The sequence below is a fragment of the Sceloporus occidentalis genome, unplaced genomic scaffold (genome assembly GCF_023333645.1).
Source record: "Sceloporus occidentalis isolate IW3139 unplaced genomic scaffold, rSceOcc1.0.p SCAF_5, whole genome shotgun sequence".
NCBI classification, from domain to species: domain Eukaryota; kingdom Metazoa; phylum Chordata; class Lepidosauria; order Squamata; family Phrynosomatidae; genus Sceloporus; species Sceloporus occidentalis.
The window spans coordinates 26,147,527-26,173,395 of record NW_028316985.1 but is presented as its reverse complement, the minus strand read 5'-3'; the positions used below and the strand labels follow the sequence as shown (position 1 = coordinate 26,173,395).

Genomic DNA, 25,869 nt, shown 5'->3' with positions numbered 1-25,869 from the left:
CAGAGGAGATCAGGAAGGGTGTGCCTTCGGAGTTCCAAGAGACTTGCTGAGAAACTCTTATTAGGCAATCAGCAGCTGTGATAAGGGAGCGAGATATAAGACACCCGACAGATGCTGAGCTTCTAGATGGGGTTACACTTCCCCTGAAAGTAGCTTGGGGGTGCTCCTGGATTCGTCACTTCAACTGTCTTCTCAGATTGATGCGACAGCCAGGAGTGCATGTTATCAGCTTTGGCTGATACTCCAGTTGCGCCCCTACCTGGAGCAGCGGGACCTAGAAACAGTCGTACATGCTCTAGTAACCTCTTGCCTTGATTTCTGCAATGTGCTTTACATGGGGCAACCTTTGTGCCACGTCCGGAAGCTCCACTTGATACAAAATATGGCAGCCACACTGGTCACTGGAAAATCCAAGTTTGACCATATTACACCTATTTTAAAATCACTACATTGGCTGCCTATTAGCTTCCAGGCACAGTACAAGCTGTTGGTTATCACCTATAAAGCCCTACATAGCCTGGGTCCAGTTTACTTGAAGTAACGCCTCCTCCCATACAATCCTTCCCGTACACTCCGATCCTCCGGGAAAAACCTCTTACAATCTAGAAAGACCAGACTGGCGGTGACCTCCCAGAGGTCCTTTTCTGTCACCGCTCCAAAAATTTGGAATGACCTGCCGGAAGAGATTTGCCAATTATCCTCACTCAAGGCTTTCAAAAAGGTGACAAAAACCTTTCTCTTCTGGCAGGCCTTCCCCAATTGATAATGTCCAGAACCAATTGAATCCCCCTCCTTTTATTATTTTTATTATTTGTGATTTGTTTTTAACTTTGCTGTATTTTTATGTACTTTTTACACTTTTTTTTACTGTTTAATTTTATAGTTAGGAGGGAGGGTTGGGTCGGGTCGGGGTTTTGTGGGGCTTGTTGTTTTTACTGTTGTATATTGTATTTTCTTTGTTGTTACCCACCTCAATCCTCAATCAGAAGAGGCGGGATATAAATTATTATTATTATTATGAGCTCTCTTGCCAGAGACTATTTGTTCTCATTAAGTGAACGCTGCTGGATTTGACTCCTTGCCTCCTAGACCTTTGACTGCCTTGGAATCCTTGACCTCGGACCGGACTTGCTGACCAACCCTCTGATATTCTTGACTTCGGACCAGACTTGCTGGCCAATCCTCTGGTATTCTTGACCTCAGACTGGACTGGTAGTATTGCTCTCTGTAATCCTGAACTATGGACTGGCTTGTGGCTTACTCTCTTTGGACTTCGTTTGCACTGTTGCTGGAGCATTGCCTTTTGACAGCTTGGCATGTTTAGCGTTTGTCCAGCAGGTGCTTATCAGCCATGTGAGTATGTGTTGGCAGCATTCCTGGACAACTACTGATGCTGGGGACTGAATGTGGGGCTCCCTACATGCAAGGCATGTGCTCCTTCTTCATCATATAATGATGAATCTTCATCATTTTTTTTAATCTGTAAATTTTAAAAGTTGACCTTTAAACATGGGATTGTTTACTATGTGTACATCTTATTTGTACATTTAAACTGATGTGTGTTTTAACGGATATCTTTAACTAATATTGTCTGTTAATTGTTGTTATTCCCCACCTCAATCTATTGGGAGAGGTGGGCAATAAATATATTATTATTATTATTATTATTATTAATTTTGAAATAACAAGTTACAATCAATGTAGTTACTGACAATTATTTTTCATCTTTTTCTGTTCTAATGTCCTGGACTGCGGCCAGCACACACAAACACCGCTGATAAGGATGGTAATTAGCTAAGCAAGCAGCTGAAACAGTCCACAAACCTTGCAGGGATTGAGAGAAAGAGCAAACTGAAAGCCAAAGCCAGGAGCACAGAGATCACGATAGTTAGTCCAGTCCAGGGTCAGAGCAGCCAGCAGGTAACAAAAGTCCAGTCCAGGGTCAGGGCAGCCAGGAAGTAACGAGAGTTCAGTCCGTTCCAAAGTCAAGGCAACAAGGAGTCAGGATACATGAAGCCAGTGCCGGCAGCAATCACACCAAAGGATCATGCAATAAACTCTGGCATTGAGTTGGCGTGTCTCTGCTTCCTAAATAGGGGACGCCCTCCCCCATACCAGGTGAGGCTAGTTAGCTAATTGCCTCACAGCAATTCTCTGGGATCTGCGTCTGCCAGCACTTTCAGCCCCGCACTGCCTGAAGGAGGGAACCTCCAAGGCTGGTTCCTCCCCAGAGTCACCACTAGGCTGCTGTACCACCAGAGGAATCCCACCAGCACTAGGACCTGGCTGAGCCTCCTCCTCTGGGGCTGAGAGATCAGGGCTGGCTTCTGGCAGAGCAGGATTAACACCTGGTGTAGCCTCAATTACCTCTTGCACTGGAGGAACCTCATCCTCCTCCTCATCCTCCGAGACCTGCTCTTGGCTGGCCATGACATCTAACATGGTTTTAAATGTAGTTAGATTCCAAAAGTAATATAATGAACAGGTTTGTTGTTTCAACATGTAATATTTTCTAGTTACTTTTTCAAGTGACCCTTTCAAGGGCATCTTTAGATATGCCCTCTCAGGAATTTTTAAAGTTTTATTCAATTCTCTTACCAATCATAATTACTTTTTTTAAAATAGCAAAAAGGAATTTAAAAAGTATAGTTGTCCCTCCCTATTCACAAATTCACGAGTACTTTATCCACAGATTCAACTACCCACAGCTTGAAAATATTTTTAAAAATACATAAATTCCAAAAAGCAAACTTTGATTTTGCCATTTTATATAAGGGACACCATTTTCCTGTGTTATTGTACATAATGGGACTTGAACATCCATGGATTTTGGTATCCATGGGGGGTTCTGGAACCAAACTATTCAACTATTCAACATCTTTATCAATGACCTGGATGACAGAATTGGGAGCATACTTATCAAATTTGCAGATGATACCAAATTAGGGGGAATAGCTAATACCCCAGAGGACAGGATCAAGATTCAAAATGACCTGAATAGACTAGAAAGCTGGGCCAAAGCTAACAAAATGAAATTCAACACGGAGAAATGTAAGGTATTGCACTTAGGGCGGAAAAATAAAATGCACAGATATAGGATGGGTGACACCTGGCTGAATGAAACTACGTGTGAAAGGGATCTAGGAGTCCAAGTAGACCACAAGTTGAACATGAGTCAACAGTGTGATGCGGCAGCTAAAAAGGCCAATGCTATTTTAGGCTGCATCAATAGAAGTATAGTGTCTAGATCAAGAGAAGTAATAGTGCCACTGTATTCTGCTCTGGTTAGGCCCCACCTAGAATATTGTGTCCAGTTCTGGGCACCACAATTCAGAAAGGACATTGAGAAACTGGAGCGTGTCCAAAGGAGGGCGACAAAAATGGTGAAGGGTCTGGAAACCATGCCCTATGAGGAACGACTTAGGGAGCTGGGGATGTTTAGCCTGGAGAAAAGAAGGTTAAGAGGTGATATGATAGCCCTGTTTAAATATTTGAAAGGATGTCATATTGAAGAGGGAGCAAGCTTGTTTTCTGCTGCTCCAGAGAACAGGACCCGGAACAATGGATGCAAGCTACAGGAAAAGAGATTCCACCTGAACATTAGGAGGAACTTCCTGACAGTAAGGGCTGTTCAACAGTGGAACGCACTCCCTCGGAGGGTGATAGAGTCTCTTTCCTTGGAGGTCTTTAAACAGAGGCTGGATGGCCATCTGTCAGGGATGCTTTGAATTGGATTTCCTGCATGGCAGGGGATTGGACTGGATGGCCCTAGTGGTCTCTTCCAACTCTATGATTCTATGATTCTATGATTCAAACCCCAGTGGATATCTGCTCATTGTAACATGCAACTTGAAAATAAGTTACATGATCAGCCTTGTGAGAAATAATGCTAGGAATCTCCCCTTACATGCTCCAATGAATTATTGTTGTTGATGTGGACCTTCCCGTTGTTTCCAACATATGGTGACCCTATTTCAAAGCCTACGAGGCTTTCTTTGCAAGTTTTGTTCAGAGGAGATTTGCTTTTGCCTTCCTCTGAGGCCAAGAGAGTGTGACTTGCCCAAGGTCACCCAGTGGTTTTCCATGGTTGAGCGAGAAGTTGAACTTTGGTCTCCAAAGTCATAGTCCCATGCTCAAATCACTGCACCATGCTGGATACTACTATAATGAGTAACAAGGATTAATTACTTTTAAAGAGTAAGGTTCCCAAGTTCTGATTGGTGCAGTTAACACTCATTAATTCTGTTTTCTTTACTGTGATAAACGGAGACTTCCTTTTCTTCTTTCTGTTTGGGCCTTCCCTATTATAGAGACAGATGCGATTTTTCAAGTGCACACTGAAAAACGAAGGTTACTGGGGTGAGGTGGGAGCTACATGATGACCTACTAAACCTTGGTTGATATAATTCTCTAAGACTTGAGGGCTGCCTTTATTAAAGCTGAAACGCTGATTTGACATCCTGTTGTCAAGGCAACCCATTCACATAAAAAGAAAACAAATTGTGATAGTATCAGTCAAATGATTTGAGTGACCTTAAGAGAAAAAAATAAAAATAAAATAAAGGCTCCAGTTCCCAAGATCTGTATTATTCACTAACCGTTTGGGGTGGAGGGGGGGGGGGAGATAAAGCTCTTTGCTCTTTGTATTAATTTGGAAGGAGTTTTCAGTCTGGAATGAGTAAAATCCTTATCTCCTCCAAGACTGTCAGGTGAAACTCCTTGAGGTCAGTCATACATATAATGCTTCCACATACCATTCATTACCTGCATTCGTAAGATTTCAGAGCATCAGAGAAGAGTGCTGAAGAGTTGTTTGGTGATGAGGAGGACAAAGACACTCATATCATTTTCCAGGCATGATCATACTGCCTTTAGAACAATTTTTGTGTGTATTCCACAAAAACCCAGCAGTCCAAATTGTGTGCTAAGAATAAAAATGCAAAATTCAAATACTTTTGCTTACATTTCATTAGCTTCTACCATCTACCTTGCTGCCTGAGATTCAAGATTGCAAAAAATTCTGATATTGAGCTAGTAAAGGCATTATGCTTGCCATGGGGATCAGCATCCCCATGGTGAATTTCCCACCCTCCAACTAGATTGCTTGTCCTGTAATAAATTTCTCCCTCTGTGTCAGCAGGTGCCTATGATGTGAAATGCATTCCACAATATGCAGTATTCGCATGCTGATTTCTACTATGTTGGAGTAGAAAAGAAGTCTCACAACAGGGATGCTAATCCATCAACAACTTTGACTTCCTCAAAGAGATGGGTGTGACAACCAGAGATGGAAATTCTTCCTTTCAAGACTACAGACATCTAAAAACTTTAGCTAGCCAGGTTACTGGCAGGGTCATCTAGAAGATTCTCAAACTTACAGTTCAAAAGCATCATTCTTCCAAGCTTTGGAAACAGTCCAGTATCTTTGTTGGAGACAACAATGACTAGTACACTCACTTTGCTGGAACTAACTGCTGACTGGTTTCTTCTCCATCAGAGAAAATGTCAATTAATACCAGGTATTATAGGTTGTGTTTCAGAGAAAGGAACTGGCAAAACCACCTCTGAGTATTCCCTGCCTAAGAAAACCCTATGGAATTCATGGGGTCACTATAAGTTGACAGGAAACTTGAAGGTGCACACACACACAACACAAAAGTAACAGACCATAAATAAGCTGATTTACTGATCTCTATATGTTAATTAATATGCAGTGTAAAAGCAATTTTTAAAATTATGTTAATTCTCAATGCACCCAAGACTACAGGCATGAAGAGATCAGGAGTTAGTGAGTGCAAAAATCTGGGGGATAACTAACAGGCACTTACATTTTTACTGCATTATTTATTGATTTTAATAGGTTAAATAATTCTAAACTCTTGGTATCTGGGTCCATTCTAAGTCCGTTTGGGATCTCTCTCTAACGTCATCTTGCATGTCCACATTATCACATACCTAATAGATAAAGACTGAAAAATCTTCTTGGCCATTAGAAATAGGATTCCCAGGTAAAGCAAGAGATAGGGCTCCTATACCATCAATGAACTGTGGTGCTGGAGAAGAATGCTGAGGATACCATGAATGGCCATAGAGATAAAGAGGGAGATTAGATGGGTGTTGATATAGGTTTGGAAGGTCAAAACAGTATTACTTGATTGATAGATTAAGATATTAGAAATGATCCTGGGTTTGCCAAAGAGATCCTGAATACATTTACAAAATAAATTCTTTTTTTAAAAAAGAAAACAGATTCTGAAGATAATAAACACAGATTGCAAAACCATACAATGATTTTTCTATCACAGAATATATCTTGAAAGGCTGTATTCAGGATTCTGTGAATAGAAGTTAGTATGTAGCAGCTTCATTTCCTGACCTCATATAAGTTGGGATCAAACTGGAATATGCCATTACACCATTTGTTCAGCTAGCTCAGTGTTGTCTACATTGACTGTTAATGGTTCTTCATATTGAATTCTTTCTTTGCCCAACATGGAAAAAATAGCTTGAAGCTGAGGTTCTCTCCACACAAAAGATGAGTTTTAACACTTTACTATAAAACTCCTCTGTATTAGTGAAACTGGGGTTTTGGTATGTGGGATGTGTGTGGAGGTTAAACTCCTTAAAATTTCATGAAAAAGAAATTATTGTCACAGTTAAAACAATCACATTACTCTGGATTTTAATTTAGCCAGAACTTTAATGTTGCTGCACCCTATCCCCCAAACAGGCATAGTGTCTTGGATGGCTCCTTCAAAAAATTTATTAACCTAAAGTGAATTCAGGGCTCCAGTGGCATGGGAGCCATCAGTCACCATTGACAAGATCCCTGCCCGAAACCTGAAAGCAGGGTTTCTCAACAAGAGTCCCCTGGAACACTACATTTCCAATTGTGGGGGGGGGGGGGGGCACTATGGGTTCCACATGAAATCATAATTGAAAAAAATACACATTTCTTTTTGAGCTGTAGGTATAATAATTTTTATGCAGGAGTTCTCTGAGACTGGACAATTGTCAAGAGCTCCTCCAGGATAAAAAGACTGAGAAATGATACCCCAGAGTGCCATTGCCAGTCAGAGTGGAATTCAGAAAAGCTTACTGCAGTTCTCTGAATTGCATGGCTCTTGGAAGTTGTAGTTTGAAAAGTCCAACTCTTGAGTCAGAGGAGACAACAGGAAACCTTGTGTACTATTGTTAACGCCTAGTGTAATGCAGATTCCTATGCTTCTTTTCATCCTTTATATTTTTAATTATGCTCACCTCTAAATGGCATGTGCCAATACTTGCAGAAATTTCTCTGCATTAAATTCAGTGGGTATCCTCTGGGGTTTGATTCCAGGACCCCTCACCCCCCGGTGGATACTAAAATCCAAAAATGTTCAAGTCCCATTACATACAAAGGCATAGTGAAATGGTGTCCTTTTGGAATTTTTCCTTTTGGGATATTTTCAAGCTGTGTGTGATTGAATCTGTGGATAAAGAATCTATGGATGTGGAGGACCAGCTGTACAACCTCAGAAATGTTCAACAGATGAGGCAGGAGAGTTTGACATCAATGTGTTAAAGCGAAGCACACCTTACAAAAATCACTAGCATCAAATGGGTTGTGCCAGAACAATGAAAAAGGTTGCAGCATGAAGTACCCTTGTTTACTGTTCCAGTAAGCCAGCTGTGTCCTCTTCCAGTTTATTCCTTTCTGCTGTCAGACATAATTCTCTGTCCACTCTCAGTCACAACCCCATGGCTGATGGGACACTTCATTTTGCTAATCTGGAGACTTCTCCCTCCTTGTTTGTACATCTGCAAATCCTAGGTTCTCCACAACCTCACTCGTACCTCATGATGTATGGATGATACTATTTGGCTACATTACAAACACAGTGTGCCTCTGAACTTCAAAAAAAAAAGCCAATAATAAAGAGTAAAAGGATTGGAGTGTTTAACTCTTTTACAAGCTACACAAGAGCTAGAAGCTGACTATGGGATGAACATGGGAATTGTAACTATTTTTTTAGGATTTCAGTAACCACTTTAAAACTTCAAACACATGAATGCACTGTTAAAAAAATCAGTGGCATAGGCAAATTAATAAAAGGTGAACAACAAATACCAAATATTTTTGAATATACTCAAATGCTGACAAGATTTATTACATTTAAATTTTTGAATATCTTAACTTAATAATGAATTGTGATTAACAGAAAGATAACATAATAAACTGGGTGAGAATTTTCTTCTCAACATTTCACTACTAATTAAAATATTGCAGTACCTAGAAAATAGCACTTAAAATAATTAGCATGTCTCTTTTTGTCATCAGAAAAGGCTTAAAGCATACCTCATGGGAATGTTTGGTATTTGAGATCACAGAGATATGACATTTGAGAGTTTTTCCAAAAAAAAAGGGGGGGGATTTCAAATGCAAGCTATGCAAGCTCTGTCATCTAGTACTAACATGTATGAGCTTATGAAATGCTGAAAGCTTGTCTTTAAAAATAAACACTGACACCAAACTTAAAATTAAAATATCAAATGCAAAATTTTAGTTTTGCTGATCAGATAACCACAGGAAAATTTCAACAACATGAAAATATATAACACATACGAGCAAGAATTTTCTACATGCAAATTTCAAAGTTTTAAAAAATATATATTTTGTTCAAAAGCGTTCTCACTATAACAAAACCAACCCTCCAACAAAACCAAAACCAAAATAAATAACACAAAATGAGGAAAAATAACTACATTATTCATATGTTTCTATAAATGCTGACCAAATATCCAAATATAAGTCCATTTGTAAATTTTATCTATACAGCATTCTTACAAAAGTTTGCGTTATTTAATTATCTCTTTAAAAAAAGATTCAATGTGTTTTAAAACAACTAATATATAAAAAAGGTAAAAATACAAACACTGCATCTATAACATGAAACTACAAAGTCATCTTGGTAATTACACATCACCAAAGTAATCCATTAGCATTAACAGCAATATTTAAAATTCGGTAAATTACGTCTCATCAAATGCCTTAAAGTAAATGAACATCTTAATCTGGTGCCAGAATGATGATGATGCTAGGAACAGGTGAACCTCACTGGGGATAACATTTCTCAAATGGGGACTCACAACTAAAAAGCACCAATTTCTCGTCATCATCCCCTAAGCCTCTTCCAGGGAAGGTATTTGGAAGTAAGCCTCCACTGTTTATCTTGGGATATTGGTAAATTGATGCCAGCAGAAATGTGCTGTCAAGCCTTGGGGTCCTGAGCTTGTACAGGTTGAGTCTCCCTTATCCTAAAAGCTTGGAACCAGAAGTGTTTGGGATTTGGGGTTTGGGTTGGTGGGTTTTTTTTAATATTTGTATATACATTGTGAGATATCTTGGAGATAGGGTCCATGTCTAAACATGAAAATAATTTATCTTCCTAATACAGCTTATAAACATAGGCTGGAGGTAATTTTTATACATAATATTTTTAATAATTTGGTGTATGCAATAAAGTTTGTGTACAATGAATCATCAGAAAGCACAGGTGTCACTATTTCAGCCTCCCATGTGGACAATTTTGGATTTGGGAGCATTTTGGATTTTGGAATTCTGGATAAGGGACACTCACCCTGTATGTGGCTTGAGGACAGGGTTCAATTCACTTTGAGAATGAGGTACTGGCAGCCTGTGCTGCCAAGACAAAATGGGTATTACACAATAAGACTTTCTGCTCTCCACCATTAGTCTGGCTAATTCCTTCTGCCCTGGCTGTATTTTTCTGACCTTAAGCCAGGTGCAATCTCTCATTCTAACCTGCTTAACAATAGGCCACTCTAAACTCCTTGAAGAAAGAGTGGTGTATAAATACAATATATAAATACAGGTCTACATCAGTTAATCAAGTAGATGTCCTCCTAGGTTTAACTTCTTTAAAATAAACCAGAGGTAGAAATAACTTGGAAATAACAGAGATAGGTTCCTACATTAGACAAAAAAAGAAGCATTTCAACATGTTTCAGCAATTTTTAAATTCAAAACTAACAACATGCCTAGGTGAAATAAAACAACCATCAGGTTTTGAACCTCCTTCTAGATCACACAGGAACCTGCTGGAACTAGAGAACACTGGCACCTACTGGAACCAGAACAATGTGGGGGGTTGAGCACTGGGCCACAAATCCCCACTCACCCATGGAAACCCACTAGGTGATCTTGGGCAAGTCACATATTCCCACCATCAGCAAATTCCACAACAGGGTTTTTAGGGTCAACATAAGTTGGAAATAACTTGAAGGCACACAACAACAACAAAACCACCACCACCACAACAAAGAGGCCACTTGAAGGTTTCTTCCACAATTCATCCAGAGATATCATTTTCTTTCACTACCCTCCACTTTTCTTATGATTTTCATTTCAGTGACCAAATTTATAGGTCTATGCTTTTTTAGATGAGCCAGTTTGGGAAAGTAGAGGAGTAGCTTGAGTGTAGCACTACGACTCTGGAGACCAGGGTTTAAATCCCTGTTCAGCCATGGAAACCCATTGGGTGACCTTGGGGAAGTCACAATCTCTCAGCCTCCAAGGAATGCATGTGCCTGCCACTTCTGTTGTAAAGCCAAAAGGAAGCCAAACTCATTCTGTGGCTCAGGGATATGCTATGAGCACTCTTGATATTAAGCTGAATCCAGAATCTGGAAAAGTTATTAACTGTGGTTATAGCTTTCAACACAACAACAACAACAACAGCTTCCAAAATCCCCTGGGGCTTTCTGGAAGTGTCAATCCCAACAAATAACTTTCCCAAACTCTGGTGCTGTCCAGTGGTGCCATTTTTCTAGCACAAACTTTGACCACTAGCTGAAACTCTATTTTCATCCATGTTCAAGCATCTATCACCCCAATAACTTGATTCAACTTATACAAGGATTACACTAGGTGTTCCATGCTGTTTTAAGTTAATGCAATGGATACAATATCTGCCTTTACCCTTGAAATTTCTTGCAAGAGGATGAAAATACCTTCAACTGTTTGTATGTTGTGTGTTTTCAAGTCATTTTCACGTTATGGCAACCCTAAGAAAACTTTGTCATGGGGTTTTCTTGGCGAGATTTTGTTCAGAGGAGGTTTGCCACTGCCCTCCCTTGAGGTTGAGAGCATGTGACTTGCCCAAGGTCACCCAGTGGGTTTTGTGGCCTTCAGCTACTCAGGTTAATTAGGGTTAGCCACAGAACCTTTACAGGAAACCAAACTAGGCTAGATGATAGATTAACACATTAACAACTGGAATGAAATTCAGCTAAACCATCTGTCTTACTTGAAATACATATCTATGCATGGCATCTGAATGTTACCTTCTTGAAAAGGAGGTGAAGGTCATCCTGTTTTTCTGGTTTGATTTTAAACAGGTAACAAAGACAAGATGTATTTGTCAAACAGCATAAATTTCCAGGTCAAACAGAGGTAAGACAAAATACTGGCAAAAGTGCTCAAGTCGGATAATATTAGCAGGTCTTATTGCTTCTACCAATAGTAGTTTGTATTGCTAAGCAAATGCTTATAGTGGTTTCTATCACCTGCTCTTTCAGCAAAAACAAAACAAAAACAAAAAAAACCTACATCTCTCCCTCTAAGGCTTGTTCCCAATCTTCTTGTTACAGCCTACAGAGAAAAAGGGCAATCTGTTTCCCTGCTGAAGTTGTTGGACTTCCATCAGCTTAAGTTAGTACAGTATAGCCCAAATCCCAGCAGCCCCAGCTAGCACAGCCATAGGAACTGCAGTTGAACAACATCTGAGGGCTGTACTGTTCTTTTCCCTGCCATAGGCATGATGAAGAATTCTATTACAATAATATCTGAAAGGCCTCAAGTTGTCCACCTATGCTAGTGTTACAGTGTGCTAACCTCTCCTCGCACACAAAACAGTCCCCAGTCCCCTTATTTTCTTCTCATGAAAGTAAATAGCTACCAGTTATTCTTGTGAATGAAAATCAAGTACTTGCTCAGGAGCGGATTGATAGTGGTTGGGAGGAAGACATGAGCACATGCACACATGAGAAATGTACCTGGGATATTTTCCTGGAATGTACTACCTCATAATGTGGTGGAGACTCCTTCTTTGGAGGTTTTTAAACAGAGACTGGATGGCTTTCTCTCAGGAGTGCTTGGACTGTGTATTCCTGCATAGCAGGGGGTTGGACTGGAGAGCCCTTGTGGTTTCCTCCAATCCTATGAGTCTATGATTCTATGAGAGATGGACTGAAGAGGCACTGGGCAAAAGGGTGAAACGGAAACCCTAGAGTCCCACTACCTTCCCAGGAGTTTCTGGTGGGAACGTGGGAGACAGTCTTCTCCCTGGCTGCTCCCTCTTGTCTGTCCATCTGCAAGTGAAAAATTCACTAGTACAGCAAACTTCTGGGAACTGACTACAACGGCTTTGAATATGGTGCTGTTCTTATGATTTTTATCTTATGTCTTTTAACTGATTTGTTTTAAATGTTCCTAACTGATAGTTTAATCACATTTTAACTATTACCTTTTGTACATATTTTACTCGAGTCCTTGTATCATAGTATCATTACAATTTTTTTGTAAATTGCCTTGGGTCCCAGTTTTAGGGAAAAGATGTGGCAGAGTAAGTAAATTATGGAGGAGGAGGAAGATGCTTGGAATCCTGTTGTCATCCAGTTTCCAGTCTTATCCATTAAATTTCAGAGGCCTCTTGCTAGAGCAAAACAATCACAAGAATGTGTGATAGGATGTGTGAGAGAAATAGTTCATGAAATTGCCAGGTCAGAGGGCTGAATTTGCACTACATGAACTAAAAGAGAAAAAATCACCTTTGAAAGAAGTAGAAATTTACTTACTTACTTACTTACTTACTTACTTAATTGATATGCAGCCTTTCTCCCAAGATGGGACCCAGACAACTTTCAAAAATAGTAAATTAAAAATGTTTATAATAAAAATTTTAAAACAGTTAAACATCCTCACATTAAACACCATAAAATCATTTGAAAGACATACAAAGTTAAAAAAATAAAACACATAAATAAATAAAAATCTTTCCTGCTTAAACATAAAGCCTGCTTAAAGAAAAATGTATTTGCCAGCCAGTAGAAGGAAAGCAGGGAGAAAGCCAGCCTAGCTTTCCACAGTTTTTAACATTCAGATATGAATTATTCTTATTTTTAGAAAATGTATTTACTGCAAACCATACATCAGCCATCCCCAACTTGACACCTTCTACATGTGCAAGACTACAGTTCCCATCAACCTTAGGTAACATAGCCAGTAGAGAAGGATTATGGGAACTGAAGTCCAGCAATGTAGATACAATTTTGGCAATAGGTTGGGAAAGATTGATCCAGATGTTCCTGGGCACATGCCAGAATTCACTATTAAATCCACACTACCAAAACAACTTTAATAATGAGAAAAAGTATCCACAAAGTAAGTGAATGAAAGGGAGAGTCTCTTACCCACAAACAGGTCCATACTCATTTATTAGTTTGTTGTGGTTTTCCCAAAAGCCCTGTGTGAACATAAAGAGACATCACAGTATTATAAATTATTATTTGCACTACTGACTCTGAACTACCCAGTAGGTGAGTAGTCATCTTTCTGAAACCTTACCTGTTCCAAAAACTGAGCACAAGAAAGTTCCTACAATGACACATTTTTATACATTCTCCATTTTGTAGCCTTTTAAGCAATCTGTCACCCACAGACACTGCACCCTCTCCCAAAAGGGCTGAACTGCATGACCTGATTACTGTGCCTCAACAACTTTGATTTTTTTTAAAAGCTAATCTTTTAATTTTATTTACATTGCTCTATAACATTGGCTGTTCACTTGTTGTTTGGATCATAATAAGTTTGAAACAAAGAACTAACTCATTAAATGTAAAATCATGAGGTATAACATTCTACTTCTAAGCTCTGCCAGTGACATTGTAAACTACTACATTGTATACCCTTCATCTGTGCACCCCCAAGAATATTGCTGCCTCTCCCCATCAACTGCTTTTGATTGTTTGTGTACTCAAAGCTAGCCCTGCATACTATCACTAACTACCATCCTACTTCTCCATCTGAAACCAACTGAAACACACTATAGAACCACAGAACCAGAGAACTGGATGGGAGAGTAAGAGCCATGTAGGGATGCCCAACTAAAGCACCCCAAAAATATGGTCATCTAACCTCTTTTTAAAGACCTGCAAAGAAGAAGCATCCACCACCCTCTAAGGCAGTCTATGCCATTGCTGAATAGCTCCTACCACCAGGGACTCCTTCCTAAAATTTAGGTGGAATCTCTTTTCTTGTAATTGGAATCTACTGGTTCATAGCCCAGTCTCTGGATCAGCAATGATACAATCTTGCTCTTTCTTCCACTGGCATGATGCAACTCTAGAATAGTAGAGGCTCTTCTACTTTCTCTTTGTGTTCTAGCCACCAATCATGGAAAAGTCAGTAGCTGCTCCATAACTAGGCCAGTATTGACATATATCCCAAGACATTTGCAACAATTATGTTGGACATATTTGTCTCTTTTCTGGAACATTGTCAAACAACTGCTTTGAATATGGAATTCCTAACAGTGCCAAAACTTAGCTAGGAAGCCATCAATCCAATGTGGGTGGGAGGAATATACCAACCAAACATAGCCATGCACCACTGGAAAAACTACTCCAAAGATTCAGAAATTTGAGTCTCCAGATGTTATTGGCCATCAACTGCCCAAAGGCCTAACTAACATGCCCAATGGTCAGGTTTCTTCAAGTTTAAGGCCAATAATATCTGGGGATCTAGGTTTGGGAGCCATATGCCTACTACACAGTGGTGATGCCAGTACAGAAACTGTTCTTCTATGCCTTCTCTCTATCCAAATGGATTCAGCCAACAGAAGTCTACAAATGGTCAAAGGTCTATTATCCCCCTTTTATTATTTTTCTTACTTGTGATTTGTTTTTAACTTTGATGTATTGTTATGTATTTTTTAAACTTTTTTACTGTTTAATTTTATAGTTGGGAGGGAGGGTTGGGTCGGGGTTTTGTGGGGCTTGTTGTTTTTTTTTGTTGTATATTGTATTTTCCTTGTTGTTACCCGCCTCGATCCTCAATTGGAAGAGGTGGGATATAAATAAATAAATTATTATTATTATTATTATTATTATTATTATTATTATGTTCTGGCCCACAAAAGGAAAGTATAGATCACTCGATATGCCATTGTGACCAGTTCCCAGAAAAAATTGCTTGAATCCATTTTGAAGTGGATGCTGTGGTTGATATAGGCCCAGTGGATCCAATTTTGGCCTTTATTTGTCTAGTGGATGCTTTTCAGTCTGTAAAATCTGAAGATGTGTACAGTATCCCTGAAGAGCTGAGATACACCATGTTTGTGCCCTTAAGGTTTTTGCCCTTAAGGTTTTAAAGAGAGCTGGTGGATGGGGAAGTGCAGGAGGACAGTGGGGAATGCTTCTTTGTGACATCAGGCATTTCACTCAACAGTTTGTTACAGTATTTCTCTTTTTACACTGTATTTTTATAGTGAATGAATTTTAGAGTATTACTTTAACATGGCTGTTTTTTGAAACCAGACGCATTTTATACTACAGAAATATAACCCATTTCAGAATCATATATTTATTGGTATTTGAATTACACTCTTTCAAGTCAGCTTCCTGGATGCAATATGACATACCTATCTTCAGCTACAATGTCAGAATAACCTCTGCTTGCATCTTGTATACTTTATACTCTCCATTTTGTCTTCAGTCTTGTTTTATGGAATCAACTCCCTAACCAGCTGGTCAAAACATTGGAAGTAAAAACTTACAAAAACTCAGTGGAAAAATCAACCAAAGATACCAACCATCCATGTTCTTGAAAGGTGTACCACAAGACCATACTGAGAGTAACAGATTACTGAAGCATACCCTCCAACTGTTCCAATTTGGAAATTCACAGAAGCATAGTATCATAGAGTTGGAAGAGACCTCAAGGACCAACCCTCTGCCATGCAGGAGTACACAGTCAAAACACTCCTGACAGATGACCATCCAGCCTCTGTTTAAAAATTTCCAGAGAAGGTGACTCCACTACACTCCAAGGGAGTGTGTTCCACTGTCGAACTGCTCTCACTGTCAGGAAAGTCTTCCTCATGTGAGGTGGAATCTCTTTTCTTGTAGTTTGCATCCATTGCTCTGTGAACTAATCTCTGGAGCATCAGAAAACAAGCTTGTTCTATCCTCAATATGACATCCTTACAAATATGTAAACAGGGGTATCATATTGCCTCTTAACCTTCTCTTCTCCAGGCTAAACATACCCAGGTTCCTAAGTTTCTCCCCATAAGGCATGGTTTCTAGACCTTTCATCATTTTGGTTGCCCTCCTCTGGACACGCCCCAGCTTGTCAACATCTTTTTTGAATTGTGGTGTCCCAGAACTGGATGCAGTATTGGAAGTGAGGTCTGACCAAAGCAGAACAGAGTAATACAATTACTTCCCTCAAAGAAAAGACAGTCTTGATTAATTCTCTTTCATTCCACATTTTCAGCTGCTTTTCAAATGTCCCAGTTGTTCTCTCCTCTAGGGTTGCCATAATTCTCTACTATAAACCGGGGCAAAATGTAGGACAAAATTTAGATCAAAATGTAGGACAATTGTAGGATAAAATTTAGCCCAAAATGGAGGACATTTAAGAAAAATGGAGGACCTTAAGTGTTCTACATTTTGGGCTAAATTTTATCCTACAATTGTCCTATATTTTGGTCTAAATTTTGTCCTACATTTTGTCCCGGTTTATAATAGAGAATTATGGCAACCCTATCCCTCCTCTCATTTTACTCCTTAGACTAAGCTTGTTCCAGCTGCTGCAAACTGAGTTCAAAGTGCAAAAGTTATTCCTCATTAATAACTTTTGCCATCTTGATCACCCTCTAATGTTGCTTGGCCATACATGTCCCAGTTTTAATCTGTGCAAGGTTGGAGGGCAGGCCAAACTGTGTGGGTAGCAACCTCCCACTCTGTGTTTAAGAGGCCAGCCATCTCTCATTGCAAACTGGAATACTTACATTGAAAATTGACTTGCCCCTTCAGTAGTGCAAGTGGCTATACTGGAAACATCAAACAACAAAATGATGATGAATAGAGCCAGGCATAAAAGACCAAGTTCCTCAGTAGGAAGCAATTAAGGAAGGGACTCTTCAAGTATCCTTCCCCATAGCATGCACAGTTATGAAAATACAATCATCAGAAGGGAACAGAGTTTAAGAACTACTGGTCTCTTTCATTCATCTACTGTAATTTATTTTTCTGGAGCACTTAGTAAAAAGAACACTGTTTTTCATGGTATTTGTGATTTCCAAGAAAACTAGATTTTTCAGATGAAACAGACAAGGCTGGAATTTGAATCTCCAGAGGCACTGAGACAGCCGCTAATAAAACTGGCAGCAGAGTCACAGAAAGAAAGAAAAATGCCCTCAAAAGCTGCACTAAGCACCAGCAAAGAATGTCAAAGTATTCCTTTACCAAAGGAATGTTTTATTTGCATTATGATACATTTGTTATTCATTGTGAGCCACTGGGTTTCAGCAAGAGTAGCAGGATAAACATTTTTTAAATAAATATTGTCTGACAACACTCTGAAACAGAGGACCAGTTGCCATGCCTATTATTATTTCACAGAAAACAGTATGTAATGTGTGCAAATTTTTTCCTTGGATACACCTGGCACATTGGTGTTTTGTTGTGATAGACCTTTTGGGAATGAGTAAAAGGTTTCCTATGCATTTTCATAGCACACTTTCCTGATTCCAGATATTTCAAATGGATTGTATTTGAGGAGAGGCCAGGTAATTCATTACATTTTGGGAGAGATGGGGGGAAAGTGTGTATGTGTGTGTGCGTGCCATGCAATTGCCACATGGCATAATGTTAGTCTAGTTCCATTTTCCACAAATCAGTTATTCTGAACATGAAAATCAAGATGACGACACCTGTATTCCAAGCAGCCCAACTCTTGTTGAGATGCTGTTTGCAGGAAATAACTACAGAATCATAGATTTTAAACTTGGAAGAGACCACAAGGGTCATCCAGTCCAACCCCCTGCCATGAAGGAAGACACAATCTCTCAACTCATTAATTGTCAGAGCTGATTTGGCTGATTTGGCTCACTAGACAGGTATCCCTTTCTTCCTCAGCACTTCATGTACATCCATCCCAAAACTGTGTGCTTGGCGGAAGAGCTATACACAATAGCTGTGCTCCACTGCTATAAAGATCAATGTTCAACAGTAAAGATCAATGTTCAACTTATGTAAATACATGCATCCACTGGGTCTACACTAGTTGGGAACTATTCATCAAATTTAGATGATAGGACCTACATTGGTCAAATGGTTCTTTTATTTCACATTATGCCATTATAAAAAACACATGATTCCATAAAAAAATATGACATAGGCTGAAGCATTATTCAAACATCACCTGTGAAAAGTGCAAAGGCTTCCAGATTCAGCTGTTTTTCACTTGACTATATACAGGGAATCTTGAAGAAACTAGTACAGCAGCAACTCAAGGGGGGAATCAGCTCTGTGTACATGATCATAAAAAGCTTTGCAACAAAACTGACTGCCTGTCAGCACCATGGATAAAGAAGACCATCAGGTCTTCTTCCCGGTCTTGTGTTCTAAGCAAAAGTGATTCGGCAGTATAGTTCTCTCTCCCTCTGCTCAGCCTGTACACCCCACATCTAAGTTTACAATGCTCTAAAATAAAACAAAGCAGCTGGATCCAACATATGGAACAGCCTGGATCAGTGAAAGCAGAAGGTTATAAAATACTATCCCATCTGAATCAGGGAAGTAAACCCTTGCTTTCTCATTCTCAAACATGCGAACATGAAATGTTTACATTTCTCTCCCCATGTGACACACAGGGAAGGGAGAATTTATTGGTCTCAAGATGACTTTGTATGTCTGTGATAATTTTGCACAAACTGGACAAGTTCACAAACCATGATAGGTGCTGCTTTGTTTCATGGAGTTAGGTGTTTGGTCATTTCTTAACAGAAAGACTGGATGGATTCTTTCTTTTTGGTCAGCCAGTCTTTTGCTGCTTGCTGTTTGTGCTTAACTTTGCAAAGATTTACTTAGAAAAAAAAAAGTGTTCATCTTTTCTTACACTAGAGTTTAAAAAGCTCACAGAGGATAGGATGTCTCAGTAGGCTTTCTCATATCAAGATGGTCTATCTTGACAATAATGCATGCTTGCTTGCTTAAAGTATTTTACCCTGCCCTTCCACCAAAACTGGCTCCCAGGGCAGCTAACAAATCATTACTTTGACATCTCTAATCAATACTGGGTGAACAACTGTTGGAATTGGGAAGCCTCCTTGGTTCCCCAGATGGCCTTATTTATTTAATTTTTATCCAGCCTTTCTCCCAAGTTGGGACCCAAGGCGGCGAGGACCCCATGCCTCTGCTGACTACGTATCCCTTTTTAAAAAATGAAAGGTCTTTTGCTCCCAGATACTCCCTTGGAAGAAAACTGATGGTTCACTTCCTGTTTTAAAAAGGCTTCTTTGGGGCCTAAAACAGTTCAGGGACACCAAATACATGGTAGAATTGTCGCCAAATCTCCCAGGGGGCATTCAAGGACATTCGGAGGGGGAACCTTTTGCAAGGTGTGTAGGGACCTCAAAAATGATCAGGTCCATGGGCTGTAGTTACCTCACTCCTGATATATAGTTATGCACTTTTATTAACATGTACACAGGTCCTAATCACAGTACTACTATAGCCCCATGTTCCACTTTAACTGTTATGGCAACATATTGGGCAATTCTGGGGTTTGTAGTTTAGTGAAGCCCAAGAGATCTCTGGCTGAGAATGCTATATTTGTTGTTGTTGTTAGCCTCTGCCAAGTCAATTTTACCTTATGGCGACACTATGAACAAGAGACATCCAAGTTACCCTATCATGAACAGCTCTGCTCAGGTCTTGCAGGTTGAGTGCCGTGGCTTCCTTGACTGAGTCTATCCATCTGGAATGTGGTTTTCCTTTTTTCCTACTGCCTTCTACTCTAGTAAATATTATTGTCTTTTCTAAGGAGTCACGTCTTCTCGGGAGATGTTCAAAGCACGACAGTCTCATTTTAGTCATCTTGAGAGTTCAGGCTTGATTTGCTCTAGAACCCATTGATTTCTCTGGTATCTGTAAAACTCTTCTCCACACTAAATTTCAAATGAGCTGATTTTCTTCCTATCAACTTTCTTTGCTCTCCAGCTTTCACAACTACATATAGAAACTGGAAATAGGATGGCATGAACAATCCTAACTTTAGTATTCGATGATGTATCATGACACTTTAGGATCATTTCTAGTTCCTTCAAAGCTGCCCTTCTAAATCCTAGTCTTCTTCTAATTTCTTGGCTGCAGTCTCCATTCTGATTAATGACTGAGTCAAAGTATAGAAAATCTTGATCTATTTTAATGTTTTCATTGTCTACTTTAAAGTTAAGTAAATCATCTGTTTCTTACTGGAGCAAGAGAGGGAGATATACTACACTGTTGGTCTATGCACATTACCTTTCCTAATAAGATATAATCCGCTTCTTCTTTTTTTTACATTAGCATACAGGTTGAGTATCCGTTATCAGATAATCTGAAATCTGAAATGCTCCAAAATCCATAAGTTTTTTCATGGGTGGCTGAGACAGTGACAACTTTGCTTTCTGGTGGTTCAGTGTACACAAACTTCAGTTTTTTGTGGGTTTTTCGGGCTATGCAGCCATGTTCTAAAAGAGTTTATTCCTCTTCCAAGCTCTGAGGAAGTGGGCCTGAGCTTTGTTATGAAGATCTCTTGCAAGTCAAAATTTGCAACCATTCCACTGGCATTTTATGAAGTTTAGTCTTGAGTATGCAAAAAACAGCAACTTAAAAATAGGAATAAACTCTTTTAGAACATGGTCGCATAGCCCGAAAAACCCACAAAAAACTATGGATGCCGGACATGAAAGCCTCTGACTTTACACAAACTTTGTTTTTTGCACACAGTTATTAAAATATTGTATAATACTACCTTCAGGCTTGTGTATAAGGTGTACATGAAAAGAAAATGAATTTGATATATAGACTTGGGTCTCAACTCCAAGATATCTCATTATGTACAGTGGGTCCTTGTTATCCACTGGGGTTTGGTTCTAGGACCATCCATGGATACCAAAATCCATGGATATTAAAGTCCCATTAAATACAACAGATAGTAAAACAACATCTCTTATGTAAAATGGAAAAATCTAGGTTTGTTATTTATATTTTTTTAAAAAAAATATTTTCAAGACATGGTTGCTTGGATCAGCATATAAAGAATCTGTAGATATGGAGGGCTGACTGTGTATGCAAATATTCTAAAATCTGGAACAGTCCAAAACCCAAAACATTTCTGGTCCCAAGCATTTTGAATAAGGGATACTCAACCTGTATTATAACTCTTACGTAAGACAAGAGCATGTGATACTAGTGTTTCTCTTCATATATATAAGTGCTACTCAAAGTGGTGGGCTGTGGATGAGTGTTGCTCTGCAAACCACTGGTCATTGGATATGGAAAGTTTCCCAAAAAGAAAGAAATGGTTGTAGCCAATAGGGATAACTATGGTACTAGTACCTGGCACATTAGGAAAAAAATAATTACCAGTCCCCCACTTATAGGGGTAAAAAGTTTATTGTCCACCCTTTGATTTAGTAACTGAACAGGTGAAGGTTGCATTGCAGCACTTTGTAACATTTCTCACTTGTTAATACAGAACTGGCCAAGACATTTGGCTGCTGGAGGCAAATGGGATGTTGTCTCCCCAACATGCCACATCCAAATGCCAATCTTGTGAATGAATGACTGATTCATTCACAAGTTGCTGATGGAATGAAGATAGTTGCTTCAATTAGCCACCCACCCCCCCCTCAGCATCTCCTGTTTGCAGTAGCTGTTTCATTCTACTTAATGATAGGGTTGGCCCTATGTTCATGTATGTGGCATTTTGTGGCATCTCAGCAGTTGCTACATAGGGTAATTATAATATATACTATTTTAACATTGTTCACACATGCACACACACCACATCTGAAGATGAGATGAGAGCGCTTGGCTCTTTTGATTACGTAAACTTATTATAAAGTATAAATTGCTCCAGAACAACCAGACAGCTGTGCACGAGAATCTGTAGCCAAGCCTTCTTTTTAAGGCCATGTACATAGTTTGTTTCCTTTGATCATCATCTCTAATAGTTGTCCTCTGTGGGTAATATTCTTTAATTTATGTGTATGCCATTTCAGATTTCAACACACTCATATAGGCCTTCTGAATTTAATAAAACCAGCCTGCCTACCCTTTAGAGTTATTGAGAGGTTAGTGTTATGTAATTAAGTTAATCCTAATTTGTAAAGGCTAATTAACTAAATGCTAATTGAATCTGCATATGAAAATTAGCACAATGTGTTCTCATTAGACAACCTTTAAAAAAATTACTCTGACTAAATCCAAGCAAACTGTAAATTATTTTGTACCTTCTAAAGATTTTCACAGACAAGAAAGGAAAGGTGTGCTTTAGTGTAATATTATATATATGTTTTGCACTGGATCAGCATTTGCCTCATTCAAATAAGCTAAAATTGCAATTAATGACTTTAAACAATGTCTCAAACACTGCAGTTCTAAATCCACATATCTTGGAGTAAATCTTATGGAACTCAACTGGACTTCTTTTTTGAGTAAGTATGTACAGGATTGTGCTATAAATGTATGTATATATATAGATTAAAGCTAAACAATCACAACTACCTAGGCAAAGCCTTCCAACATCATCTTAAACATAACCCCAGCATTGATGCATTAGCACCCCAGACATTTTCAGCAGATTGCCATGTTACCCCCAACAGGGACGTAGCCAAGGGGGGGTTCTTGGGGTCGGACCCCCCCTTCCGTTAGATAAAATGAATGGTGCGTGCTGCCATGCCACCGCACTCAAGCCCCATTATAATGGTGGCACTTAGTCTGGACCCCCCCTTCCCAAAATCCTGGCTACGTCCCTGCCCCCAACATGCAAACAGAAAATAAATATTCCCATTTTTTATTTCTGCCAGGGCATTCTTCACATAGGGAAGCAAACCAGAGAGTAAATTCCATCATATGTCGCCTTGCTGAGAGCCAATGTGGTGTAGTGGTTTGAGCACTGGACTACAACTCTGAAGACCAGGTTCAATTCCCCGCTGGAGCAGGGAATCAAAAGATGCTCTCTAGAGTTGCAGTCCAACACTCAAACTACTAGTAATCTGGCTAAATGTAAGGGGGAAGGGAATGGTCTGAAGTAAAAAAAACAACCTTGCTATGATTTCTTTTCTTTGTTGACTGGAAATCCTAATGACAACAGATGTCAGGTTTTATAGGGATTTTCTAATCACATCATTCTTCCTGCATAGCATCAACAAAATATTTGTTCTTGACTAAACCATCACCTGTTGATATTAATAGATGGATTTATGGACTTTTAATGCATGGCTTCTGCACTTTTTAATTGTTCTTTTAATTGCTTTCAATCAAATTGTGATTTAATATTATTATTTGTTTATAATATTATAATTTTAATATTTAATTCCTGGGTACATCTCCATATATTTTAACAGTTTTCTGAGCCACTTTGATTCCCAGTTTTAGAGGAAAAGGCAAGAAATTAATCAAATAAATATTTATTGCACTCTGAAATACATCTTTGTATCTGAAATACAACCAAACAGCATTGAAGAATAAAAACTACTGACAGCTTCAGGGGCCAGTGGCAGGGAAATCCTTCCTCTATCATTTGCACACACATTCAGTTCAATAACCTCTATCTCAATATGCGCAATTATACATGTAATTAATCATAAAAATGTCTAAGCTTTATTAAAGATCTTGAGGTATAAAATATTCTATTTTACTATTCTATGCAGGCAATGTAAAACACTGTGCAAAACATTTTCTTTCCCATGGCAGCCGCATGTCCATATTTTTTGTAGCTCGTTCAGTTGTACCAAAGATGACTCCTCTTCCTTGTTACATATATGTGACATGGTGGATTTGGTTTAAATCAAATTGCTTTAAATAATGATTAAAATCTTAATTTAAATAGCTTCTCTGAAGGATACAATTTTAATTATTTAAATCATAGACTAAATCACCATTGGAGAAGATACTATTTAATCATCATTTTTAGTAAGAGTGTATTAGTCTTTAATATGAGCTTAATACATACTCAGAAATATAGGTTTCATCAGAAGGTAGGTACATACTACGTATTTTTTTCTGAATTGCTCTATATCCAGACTTTTCCTCCTTGTTCAGATATATTTCGTCTCTCCAGATTCTCTATTCACTGACTTTCTCTAATATTACACTTAGCCTGTACCTGCACTGCAGAAATAATCCAGTTTGACATCACTTTAACTGCCATGGCTCAATGCTGTGAAATTCTGGGAATTGTAGTTTGTTGTGGCACAAGAGCTCACAAGAGACAGGTTCCAGTAGAAACATAGCTATGCAATGATTCCTCAAGAATTTTAATTCATATCACTAGTAGCTTCAATAGGAACAAAGAAGGTTTTTTTAAAAGAACACTACATGTGTTGATCACCTCAGAGCAGGCTGGCTAGAGTTGTTTCTGTGGAAGACTCATATGAACACATGCATTTGCAGAAAGCATCATCTGGAACAAGGTTGACCCTTGGTGTGATCCTCCATAGCTCTGGTTTATGAATGAAAACTAAAATGCCCTGTAAGCAACTAGGGCACCAAAGAAGTAGACAAGGGTAGGGAAAGTACAGCCTGTGGGCTCCATGTGGCCCCCAAGCTGCCCAAGACCCGACAACTCGCCTTCCATTATCCTTCCACTCAAACCATCACAAAACCATATTAAACACTGAGATTTTGTTTCATCCATCCTCAAGAGAAAGAGCCAAAAATCGGCCAAAAACATTTATATACCGCTTCATACCAAACTAGCAGTGTCCCAACATAGTTGTCTACCCCTTTGTAGGCTTTAGCTAATTTCTTTGGCAAATGCCCCTTAAAAGAAGTAGAATGAAACATTTATAACTTAAGCTTCGAGGAGGGAGGAAATGGGAGAGAGAAAGAAGTAGGACCTAAGGGAGAGGGGAAATGTAACTCATAAATGAAGTGGAAAGGAAACATTTCCAGTAAGATCATAGGATGCAGTATGGTTCCACAATGGGGCTGGGAGTTGGGGGAAAGGTTGCTGAAGAAAGGAGAGCAGACTGCTCTGGTAACAATGAAGAATTCATAGGTAGTGAATGGAAAGGGCAAGAGTAACCCAGCAGCAGCTGTGGTAGTTCAAGAAGAAACTGCTAGGAGCAGGTTGATATATGAGGAGTCTGGTAGAAGTGCTGTCTCAACAGTCCAGAGGGTGAATGCAAATTACTTTGCTGAAAAGAGTCTCTTCAGACTTCCCATCTCGCCTTCTGCAAAACTCCTGGGGACTGCAAGGCTTTGACAAAGGATTTAGATGGTAGTATTAGTCCCTCTTCTTTTTCTTCTAAACACCACTTAAAGCAGTCAGGTAAACTGGGTTAGAACTGAACACAGCTTGGAAGTTGCTGCTAAAATAAATGAAAATAAGAACATGCTGAAGCCATCTATAATGGCACAGTGGTGGGATGATGTTCTGAGACCCAAAGCATTATCCTACTATTGCTGAGTTATTCATACTCCTTAAAAGTAATTTTCCAAGCTCTTAGGCAGAGTAGTCTTTAATTAAAAGACACAACAATTTTCAAGGTAATTGCACAATTCTAATTGAGAGGGCATCAAGTCAAA

General features: G+C 39.1%; 1 protein-coding gene across 1 annotated transcript in view; it reads right to left on the bottom strand.

Annotated features, from left to right (window-relative positions):
- TBXAS1 (thromboxane A synthase 1) overlaps nt 1–25,869 on the bottom strand; it is a 353,042-nt gene that overhangs the window by 246,870 nt on the left and 80,303 nt on the right. Inside the window, exon 3 of the mRNA XM_089527937.1 lies at nt 13,474–13,526. Within this exon, the coding sequence (XP_089384063.1) occupies nt 13,474–13,526 (53 nt within the window). The remainder of the gene's footprint in view (nt 1–13,473; nt 13,527–25,869) is intronic.